The following is a 12,298-nucleotide window of genomic DNA, read 5'->3' on the forward strand; positions in this document are numbered from 1 at the left end:
GTGCAATGTTTAGCTCCTGGGCAATCGAAACAGTGCTTACATGACGGTCGGACTCGACGATTTCCATTATTTTATCGACATTTTCGACAATTGGCCTTCCAGAGCGTGGTGCATCTTTGACATCAAAATTACCGGAACGGAATCGACGAAACCAAAATTGCGCGATATTGACTGTTACAGTATCAGGACCATAAACACTATTCACATTTTCAGCCGCCTGGCTTGCGTTTTCGCCTTTATCGAAGAAAAACTGTAAAATATGGCGTATTTTCTCTATGTTGATGTCCATCTTTGACACGCGCTCAAACAATACTGACTCAAGCAATCACAAAACTGTCTGAGAAGTTTTTTTAGTACGAAATCTTATCTTTCTAACGCCATTTGGCGTAACCCGCACTTATACAACGCGAGATACAGATTACTAAAGCCATCTATTGGAAAAATAATAGATTTCTTTTTACTACACCTAATATAATAAAATTTTTAACATTTTTGAAAAAATTTTACATAGGCGACTAATAATCTCCATTTACTAGTGACCAATATGTTACTAAAGCTACATTGGACGCGCATGTGTCTAAAACTCGACCCGTCTAACAACACTGCATTCATCCCCACTATCACCTCTAGCATGTCTGTAAGCACTACCTACTGTGTTTCGCCCGCTCCTTGATCAGTTCATACTTGACCGTCATACTTTATTTACTCCATTATAAGAATCATGAACTCCGTCAGAATGAGGTTAAGTAAGTATTAATGTTTTTGTGTTTTCTTGTTGAATAATGTAACGATTAAGTGCAATTACAAATGTTACATAAAAAGATAAACGGCATATTGTATATCTATTTTAGGTATGTGTATGTATCAGTTCAGCTATAAACAGCTGTAGAAAAAAAACATATGATAGCTCTCCACTGCGGGCACAATGGCTATTTTAATTAGATAGGGGTATTACCAATCAGAAATCGTGACGCCGATGTGCTTCTCTCATATATAAGATTCTAATACCCGTATTTATAGTCCCCCCTCCCTTGAAAAATGAAGATTCCTAGTTTCTTATTTCATGTTTCATAAACCTTCCTTGACCAAACAAGGAGCCTTATCAGCTTCCTTTTCTCAAGGAAGGTTACGAGTTTTCTTGAGAAGGAAATGCAGCCTTCATAACCAATCAAACCACCAAATTTAGTTCATCACACCGGTCTTTTTATTTTTGATAGCTTTTAATTTAGATCTATCGCATCGATAATTATTTGTGATAGTTTTTTTTTGGAAAAAACTGCGTCAAAAGTATTTTCTTTTTCTTCGTATAATAAGCATTATGATGAATTCGATTGGAAGCACTGATGCATATTAAAGCCATTGTACACTGATTTGAGTGTAAAAATAAAATGCAAATATTTCGAATTATGGAATAGATATTTTACCTAACAGTACAATAAAATATATTAAGTATTTCACAACTTAATTAATTTCCTGTTTTGATGTTAAAAATGAGCATCGAGCATCAATATGAAAAAGCACTCTAATTGTTATAAGGCCTCAATGTGATGAAAGTGATAACATGATGTTTTCAATTGTAGAATGCTTATAATGGATGCTTTCTAACTGCTTAACACATCTTAACACAAACGTACACAGGAATGCATAAAGTGTAACATTGTGCATGATTCAATGAATATATATGTATGTATACGATATGCACGATTAAGATCCGTTTCGGATAGAGTTAGATAAAATATAGCTTTTTCCGCCTATATTAAACATAAAAAAGTAAATAATAATATAAATAAAGGCCAAAATAAAAGTACTAACCACTTAACCAACTGGTCTTCTAGCCTTATTTGAGCCTTGTGTCTACGATGCTAGAAATCGATCCAAGACCTCGGATAGAAAAAGAATTGACCAATCGCAATGGTCATGAGATCAAATTGTTCAAATGTAATTTGTTAATTTTTTCCGAGATCTCGGACCGATTTCTAACATCTGGACATCGTGGACATCGGGCTTTATAGCTCGCACCACAGTTGGTAACATGTGATTATCACTAGAAAAACACAAGCTTACACAGCCCCCGACTAAGTACAGATGTGTAGTATTTTGTCGACAATAACAGATAATTAAAACTTGTGTTCGCCGTGTAGAGTATCGAAAGTATCTAAGGATATTGCAATTGAAAAGCACCCAATGGGTGCATTTAGTACTACAACCGCACACTGAGCGCTTAGTAAACTCTTGCATGTGATTGGTCTATATTTTTAAATCTAACTTAATATGCCAATTAGATGCAAGAACTCACTGAGCGTTCAATGAGCGGTTATAGTACTAAATGCACCTAACGAGTAACGAGCCTACTTATGCAGCAGAACAGCGTAATGGTTCCGACACACCAGCAATGTCGCGCGCGATATGCGATATCCAATGAGAAAATATCTTTAAAATGAAAACAACGGTAAAACTGTACACTCATTGGATATTGCGACGAAAATCGCATTGGTGTGTCGGAGGCGACAGAGGTGTGACATGTAGCGCGGTACACGGTATAGAAACTAACTAGGGTACTAGGTAACTATAGAAACCACATGTAATCGTACCCTAACGCGGAACGAGTGTGGAACCAATCACAAACGTTTTGCACCAATTGCAGTTGGCGCGGAACGCTTGTGATTAGTTCTGCTCTCGTTCCGCGCGCGCGCGCGTTACGCTATTCCGCAGCATAGATAAATACCATGGTGGTAGAGTTAACATGGGATACTTTCCAATTGCAATATCTCTAGACACTTTTGTGCACACGGCGACACAAGTTGCGTTCCAATTGTCCGTTATCCTCGACACAACACTACACATTTGTACTCAGTACAATCGGAGGACTGTGTAAGCTTGTGTTTTTTAATGATAATTACATATTACTAACTGCGACGGCTATAAATAAGATTTGAAAACATTGAATGGCCGGCACTTTTACTTTTTTTTATTTAATACAGGTGGATAAAGCTACATTTAATCTAACTCTATCCGAAACGGATCTCAACTATGAACAGCATATACATTCTGTTCCAATTAAATCGTGCACAATAATACTTTGAGCATTCCTGTGTACGTTTGTGTTAAGATATGTTAAGTAATTGGAAAGCACCCATGGTGTGTGCAGTTGGACGGTGTCTTTCTCTAAATCTTCACCGTCTCTTTCTATGGATGTCGCCGATGTGTGTAAGAGACAAAGATTACCAACTGTGAAACGCGAAACATGGGGTGGTATTCATAGTGTTTTTATTTTAAAACTGTCTTAAATAATGAGCGCGTTCAAGTTGACAAAGCGACTAGCCTGCTGGCCGAGCAAATGAACATAATTGGTTATTACTTATAGATCTAATCAATCATATTCAATCGCTCGATAAGCATACTTAGCTGCCATCTTGAACTCACTCAATGTCTTAAACCTATTCTACAATATACTTTTTGTTTCCTATTTCTTTTGTTATTTTTAACATCTTGTCTTTTTGCTTCTTATCCGGTTTTTTGTTTTATATCGCTCGAGATAAAAGTTAACAAACTTCGAAAGAAACAAGAAATACGTAGCAAAAAATACAATTATTGATAAAACGGTTGCAAAGGAGAAAAAAGCAAAAAGTAAAAAACAAGAAACAGGAAACAAAGACTATATTGTATTGTAGAATAGGCTTTAAGATGCTAATATCAGAGAGAAACCTGAGAGAGAGGACATAATAGCCCAAAACTTGTAACTGCAAAATGCTGTTGCGTACTATCGCCCTCTGAAGAAGTGGATGTTAATTACACAACAATATCCATCTTTTTGCAGTGCTTCTAATAGAAATAGATAGTTGAAATCGCTAAAATAATTAAAATTTAACAAATTAATAAAAATTTCAATGGTTTCAGCAATTTATGCATACTTTCATATACTCGAAGAGGTTATATACACACAGAATGAACGAAATTAGGCTTATTCAATGAGTTTTTGCATGAAATAAAAGAATCTAAAATAAATAGTGGTGCACGTTTGTAACAGTTAGTGAAAATTAAAAATTAGATTGCCATGATATCTCCTTATGTACTTAAGATCATCTGTTGGCATCTCTTTTCATATATGACGGTTTTACATTGCGCATTCACTACGCACAGGCAACATTTTTAGATAAAAAAAAATGGAGAGTTAGCAGTCTATTATTGTAATTGAAGAATGCTGACATTATCAACAATTAATATAAATTTGCTATTATTAACATAAATACGAGTACATTATTAAATTCATGATTTTTTATCACATAAATGTTCCATAAATAAATATGCATACTTGTAAAGCTATAATATCTTATAATATTGCAGAAAAATTACAACTTTTTCTCTACAGTTATTATCTCTATTGATAACATGGAGTACGAGGTGTGATCAAAAAGTAAGGTGACTTTTTGAATTTCGCGCGCTCTGTACACTCTAATTAAAAAAATTTTTTGTTGTTGTGTTGGTACACTCGTCACGATCATATGTTCACAGTTTTGACTATATAGCATGTGTTGTTTTTATGTGAGAGGCATAAAGGTTAGACTCGTGTTTGCGTGCTCGGCGATTTTTTGCTTTTGAAAATAATGGAGCAGAGAGTTTGTATTAATTTTTGTGTAAAAAATGGTATTAAGTGTTCAAAAACTCTTGAAATGTTGACAGTGGCGTACGGTGAGTCAACTTTGAGCAAAAAAAATGTTTATAAATGGTATAAGTTATTCCAAGAGGGCCGAGAAAATGTTAACGATGAACCTCGCTCTGGACGCCCCAGCACGTCAAAAACCGACGAAAATGTTCAGGAAGTGAAAGAAATTGTGTTGAAAAATCGTCGAATCACGATTAGAGAAATAGCTGATGATCTTAACATATCGTTTGGCTCATGCCAATCAATTTTAACGGATGTTTTGGGTATGACACGTGTGTCAGCGAAATTCGTTCCAAAACTGCTTAATTTTGATCAGAAGCAGCGTCGCATGAACATCGCCCAAGACATGTTGAACGACGTCAATGATGATCCGGATCTGCTCAAAAGGGTTATAACTGGTGACAAAACATGGGTATATGGTTGTGACGTCGAAACCAAAGCCCAATCATCCCAGTGGAAGAGCCCAGGAGAGCCAAGACCGAAAAAGGCACGCCAAGTTCGTTCGAATGTGAAGGTTTTGCTCACAGTTTTCTTTGATTACCATGGCGTTGTGCATCAAGAATTCCTACCACAAGGTCGTACGGTAAACAAGGAGTATTACCTTGAGGTTATGCGGCGTTTGCGTGAATCAATAAGAAAAAAACGTCCGGAAGTGTGGAAAGAAAATTCATGGATTCTGCACCATGATAATGCATCTGCGCACACGTCGTTACTAGTGAGTAGTTTTTTGGCCAAAAACAATACTATCATCATGCCTCAGCCACCGTATTCACCAGACTTGGCCCCCTGCGACTTTTTCCTCTTCCCAAAATTGAAAAGGCCCATGAAAGGACGAAGATTTGCGACGATTGAGGAGATTAAGGCTGCATCGCTGGAGGAGCTCAAGGCAATACCCAAAAGTGCATTTCAGAAGTGTTTTGACGACTGGAAAAAGCGCTGGCACAAGTGCATTGTATCAGAGGGGGATTATTTTGAAGGGGATAACATAATTTTGGATGAATAAATGAATATTTTTTTATAAAAATGAAAAGTCACCTTACTTTTTGATTACACCTCGTATAGAGAATAAGAGGCCAAACTTACATGAACGAGGCCGTCAAAAAGCATGGTCAAAAGTGGTCATTTGAATTAGTTCGATCGAGATGTCATTTTCGTTCCACCACACCATTCTCGCAGTTTGCATAGTAAATCATACAAATTTAACATGAAGAATGCTCCATTAATTAACAATTTAAGATTAAGATTGAAATTTAACCTTTGACAACAAAGGAATTTTAGCTCCTATTGTTTTGATTAGTCAAATCTTTCAATCTTCAATGCGTAGTCTGATTCCAGCCTAATAGGAAGACGTAAATTGTTAATTAATGGAGCATTCTTCATGTTAAATTTGTATGACTTATCATGCAAACTGCGGTGAAATCACACGGTCCGGAATAGGATTGCGGAATACAGAATACGTCATTGAAGTAAATAATCAGCGCTGTTCCGCACTTTTCCATCACGCAAGTTTTTGTATGCTATGTTCACATGATGCGTCAAAGATGTATCTAGCATAAATCATTTAAAAACTACGAACTTCATATTAATAATTTGCTTATTAAAATGAAATATAATTTTTCAAATTGTAAAAACAATTATCACTGTTATAGTATTTAATATTTTACAATTAATATTTACAATTTCATAACAATTTTTTTAACTGCTTTAACGCATTTATTATCGTTTTTCCGCATTATGTAAACATAGCACACAAAACTTGCGTGATGGAAAAGTGCAGAAAAGGGCACACTGAAATCACATGTAATGCATCATTTTTTTTTATTTTGGTATCTATATTTATGCACTCAGATTTTGCTTCATTCGTCGACATTATGCAATTCCATCATATCAATCAGCATCAAATTATTTTAACCTCTCAAAATACAACGGTTTAATACAAGAACAATAAGCGAGTTCAAGACGACAAAGCGGCTAGGCATGCTTGCCGAGCGAATGAGCATAATTGGTTCTTACCTATGGATCCAACCAATCATGTTTAATTACTTGGCGAGCAGACCTAGCCGCGACTTGAACGCGCCTCATGATTCGCTATTTCGCAGCATCAAATGCAGAATAGTGCTGAGTGGTTGCTTCTATGACATTCTCTATTCCGCATCGTGTGATTTCACCCTTAGGAGCTTCGCACAATAAAAGAAACAGAGAACAGAATAAAAATTTTAACCATAAACAGAAATCATATATTGTGGAATACACATTTTCTGATAGGTTGAAATTCTTATTCTCTGTTCTGTTCCTTTTATTGTGCGGAGCCCCTTACTGTCACAGCATGATATTAAAAAATAATGTCTCTATATTTAGGTTATGTGTGTTCGGTTGTGTATGCGTAGCGTTATGAGTTTTGTGATTCGAACGCTGCCTACCGAGCACCCTACCACCAATACTAATTCAGAAACCTAATTTTAACCACACTTTTCAAAACTTAATTCGGCCTTCTATTCTCCATGGTTGATAATCAAACTAACGATAATATTGAAATCACAATTTTAAAGAAAAGTCGAGTATTATTGAGTTCTAAATGCATAAATACGTCTATTAAACTAATAAATCATAAAATTAGTATAATGTTTTAATTCTTAATCACTTCAATATTCACAAGAACACGAACTCCCGTAAGAATATCGGTCTTTAATAATATCTCGTCAATGGCTACATTCTTAAGTCTCTAGATATATCTAGAGCTTTACTTGGCACTTGATTGGTGAGATTGGTCACCGTATGCATTTGCTGCAGTTCATGTAGTACAGATGGTGACAGATATACCTCGATACCTAAAATTGTACGAGTATTTGGAGATATTCAAAGCACGCTCTCAGTCTATAGATATTCGTAAATCATCTAAATGGAGAGCGTGCTCTAATTATGTTCCATACTCGTACAATTTTAGGCACATCTATCACTATCCATACAATTCACACAACGTAAGACGTTAGATATCTAATAGAATTTAACTAGCATACAAGTTTGTTAAAAAATTACCTTACTGATTATTTTCAATCGTAATGTGAATTATTTTTCTTCAATCAAAAATGCTACCCTTTCAGGAAATAATATAAAAATTATATTTTATCCGATAGATATTTATTACAAGATTTCAACAAAAGCAGAAAGAATACATAAATACATACACTGATGAGATACTACTAAAAACGGCTGAAAATAAAACTTAATACCCGATTTTTAATTAAAACTGTAATTTTAATATTGATTATTTTAGTTTGATTAGCAATAGAGGTAACTGTAAAGAAAAATTGTAATTTTTCGGCAACATGCAAGATATCATTGTATTAAAAGTATACGTACCTATTTATACAGCATTTACATAATAAAAAATCATAAATTTAATAATATATTATTCAAATATTTATGTTAATAATTGCAAATTTTTATCAATTGTAAAAATGTTGACCAGGGCTAGTCTTTAAAAGTATCCTGTCAGTGATGCACATCATCTTTTTTTCACGCACAAATATAACTATATATATATATATAAATGTATAAAAATAATAAAATCCTATAAGTATAATTTATTATATTACACTAAAATACTTTTTATCGTTCGTCATAATATATTATCGCATTGAATAATATTAACTACTACTTCAACGAGATAACTTTCTCGATATGATTCTTAAGAGTCTCCAATTGATGCATTGTCTCAGGATCTAGTGGAGGAATATTTGACATGCGCAATCCTTCTTGTGGTAATAAGGACATTACATTACCATTACTTAAAGGTACATTAATATTAGCAGTTTTTTCTTCAACAACAGCAGAGATCAAGAGTGGACTGCCTTGCATGCTGAGAACCATTTCTCCTTGACGCGGACGCCTTAATACGTTCAATGGTGTGTTAGGCCTGACTTTTGGTGTAACAACATTATATACATTATTTAGAGGCTTCGGCATTGCTGGTGTCTGAAAATTATTGCTTAGTAAAGACTGTTTCAGATGATCTTTGCATTTAAGCTTACCATTGTCTGATTAATTTCATTCAGTTTGGCTCTGCTTGCTCTTGAACGTGTTCTCTTGGCTGGTGTTGCTTTAGCCAGTGCTTTAGCGACCCGCGATGTACTGCCCACGCTAGTACCTCCGGTCGCATATCCGTCGTCAGATGCAGCAGTACGTTTAGTTGCTTTTCCTTTTCTCACTTTAGGAATAGCGGGTGGTTGCATATGAAGATCCTTGACCGATGAGCTTACCTCATCGTTAAAGTTTTCTTTCTCATTGTTATGGTCATGCCTGTCTATTAACTCGCCCAATTTCATTTGACGAATGTCTTTTGGTAAGCGGGAAATTATAACATCGATACAAGTCACGTAGGTCTTTAAATCCGCCATTGCATCGCGTTCCATCTTGGCGATAGAGAGCTGTGTGCGTTTCTCGAAGGTCTTTACCGCCGCATCGCGTTCCTTCATCGAGTTGCTCGTTGCTTTGTTGCGCTTGGTTCTTGGCATTTTGATGCACGTTACGTCAATGTACGTCAATAGATAAATCTCTCGACGTGCGACGCGTTGAAAAACTATTCTTCTCTTTCTTTTTCTTCTTTCTCTTCTTTAGTAGCTAGTTTTTGACGAATGTGTAATCTGGCTAAGATAAACGACCGTTACCAATTCAACTCAATTTGTTTACTGACAGTGACCGACAAGCACTGACTAGATGCGTTGCGCGCGGATCGTGAACAAGACACAAGACCATTCTCCCTCCCTCTTAAAAAGATACAAGTAATTTTCAGCGCCACCGTTAAGGAGCGCGGTACGCGGTACACGGTACAGTACACGTACCGCCTATTTCTTTCGCTGATATTACACGGAACGCGGTAACGGGCTAGTAACAAACATTATACACTGCTATGCACTTTTTAATAGAATTAATTGATTTAAACACAATTACTAAGTAAATCTGTTAAAAAAATAAGAGTAAAGTGTATCGATAAAGTGTGTATAAAAATAAATTAATATATTTAAAAAAATTCATACTAATGAGTTTGTCACTAGCCTGTGCCGCAAAACCGCGCTCCAGATAATATCAGCGAAAGAAATAGGCGGTACGTGGTACGAGGTTTTCCAGTTGTCTATTAGTTATTATTAGTTACTATACCACGTACCGTGCTCCATGTAATTGCATCTTTATGGCTCTTGCACACCAGCGCGATGCGTGTCACGCGATACGCGACACGCGACATCCAAGTTGTCTTCACTCAAGTGCATCTATGTATCATTTTATCTTTGTTCACCGAATGTTAAACGGATAAATAATACATGGTGCACCCGGATAAATTTCGGAACACAGTTCAATAAGCATATATGTAATTTTTCCAATAGAGATTGTAAGATGTTTTGTTACATATATTAAAGTTATAGTATATATAAGGGTATCAATCATAAAACTTTATCCCTAGGATGAAAAGTGACAAGTGAAAATTTTTACCATTGAAATTAATGGAGAAATTTTTTAGTTTTCACTTTCCATCCTAGGGATAAAGTTTCATGATTACCAAGATCACATTTTTCAATTAATTCAGCCATGCGTAGCTGGACTCATTCGCTTGTCGCGTACGAGAAATGTTCAACTTCGCCCAACTTTTGTTGCGATGTTGCGATACTTGGAAAAATTATATATATGCTTATTGGACTGTGTTCAGAAATTTATCCAGGTGCACCCATGTATTATTTATCCTCGTTTAACATTCGATAAACAACAAAGATAAAATGATACATAGATGCATCGAGTAAAGGCAACCTGGATATCGCGCGTTGCATATTGCCAGTGTCACGCATCGCGCTGGTGTGCAAAGCCATTAGTGATTCGCCCAGCGGGATTCTGTAAACGTTTTATCGACAATTGTCGCTATCATTAACTAACGATAGCCAATAACAGCCGCGCTTTCTTACAGGATTGTCCTGTCATTGGCTGTCGCTGGTTACTGATAACGACAATCGAGAAGACGTTTAAGCCGAAATCGGACTATGCATTGAAGATTGAGATTCAAGATTAAAAATTGAAATTTTGAAATTTCAGCAATGAGGACAAAGAAATTTTGACTCCTTTTGTTCCAATTGGTTAAACTTCAATCTTTCAATCTTTAATCTCATTCTTTAATGCGTAGTCTGATTCCGTTCTTAGAGAATCCCGTTACAAAAATGGCGAAATAAAGCCGCAGAACAGACTTTTGCATAGTGCATAAGCGAATTAACTAATCAGAATCTTTCCTTTCCTCCTATTCCATGAAAAAGAAGAATTTCAATTGATTGATTCCTTTATGCACTATGCATTATGTGTTAAGATATTTTTTCATATGTCGCTCATCGCTCATTTTTCAGCGATATAATGACGTCACATAATCGTTGGCGACGTGATTATATAGTTGAATTTTTCCAACGATGTCACTTAAGTTATCGCATTATGATAATCAAATATTAAAATGGATAAAGAGGTAAGTATAATATTGAAATACATAAAATTAAATTGTAAATAATATCAACATATATAAAATTTTAAATAATTACATTTTAAATAAAAAGTGCAGTGGTTATTGTAGGTTATTTATGTTATATCAAAAGTCTAGAAATATTTTGCAATAGAATCTACTAATAGCAAGTAATAGTAGCAAGCAAATGTTTAAATAAGAAATAATTAAAAAAGTAATTTATTATTGAAAAACTATATATTCAAAATAATTTTTATAGAGCGAGTTTTATGTTCAAACATGTGGATTGTGCGAAACAATTTGTAATTTCGATGATGTCTACACATGAGTGTTTGAGAGAATATTCTAGTTACACTAATATTCTTTGAAATTTAAAGAATATTTATTAAATAAAATGTAATATTTACTAAATAAAAACACATTATATTTATCTTATATACATATATTTATTATTGATTCATAAAATATTCAGCCTAGATCAAATACAGATCAAAAGAAAGAAAAATTATCTCTCGAAAAAGAAGAAATGTTAATATTAGAAGTACAATGTAGATCACCATTGTGAAAAATTACCTCTCGCTCAAAGAAATAATAAAATTACAAAATGTCTGTGGTAAGTATCAAACGCTATAAACGATAATAAATACGATAATATATATGTATCTAATTTTTCTAATATTTTAAGAAATATTTGTTTATATAGAATATTTTTACAGGAAAATTGAGTGCAATTGGATGTAAAAATAAATTTAAAAATCTCCATGATACCTATAGAAGATTGATAAATTCTGAAAAACTATCGAATGGATCAGCTTAAAAAAGTAATATATAAGTGGAGACATGTATGGAATAAAAGTATGGAATTTCTTCGAGATTCTTGTTTACAAAAAAGGTATATAATGTATTTACTACTGTGGGCAAAAAGTATCGATAATTTCAAATTTAAATTTCTCGGGGTTTCCGATAGGGACAACCGAATTTATTTTGAAGTTGGCAATTCTGTCAGTGACAGCTGCGCCAAGGTACACGTCAAAATAGTCATTAGTGTTTGAGATAAGCGTCTGTTTGTAAGCACGTAAAAAGTGATTTGTCGTTTTTTGAAATGTCTGAAATTATGGAACAACGAAGTGCGATAAAATTTTGTGTCC

The 12,298-nt window shown here is 34.6% G+C and overlaps 1 protein-coding gene across 1 annotated transcript; it reads right to left on the reverse strand.

The window, feature by feature from the left end:
* Positions 1 to 8,283: 8,283 nt before the first annotated feature.
* On the reverse strand, positions 8,284 to 9,384 carry LOC108745824 (borealin). The gene is made up of 2 exons (XM_018482204.1): positions 8,695 to 9,384; positions 8,284 to 8,638 (listed from the first exon to the last, which is right to left on the reverse strand). Exons 1-2 carry the CDS (start codon positions 9,175 to 9,177, stop codon positions 8,318 to 8,320), a joined length of 804 nt encoding a protein of 267 aa, XP_018337706.1. The 5' UTR covers positions 9,178 to 9,384; the 3' UTR covers positions 8,284 to 8,317.
* Between the last annotated feature and the right edge of the window lie 2,914 nt (positions 9,385 to 12,298).

Source organism: Trachymyrmex septentrionalis, unplaced genomic scaffold (genome assembly GCF_001594115.1).
Source record: "Trachymyrmex septentrionalis isolate Tsep2-gDNA-1 unplaced genomic scaffold, Tsep1.0 scaffold15, whole genome shotgun sequence".
NCBI classification, from domain to species: domain Eukaryota; kingdom Metazoa; phylum Arthropoda; class Insecta; order Hymenoptera; family Formicidae; genus Trachymyrmex; species Trachymyrmex septentrionalis.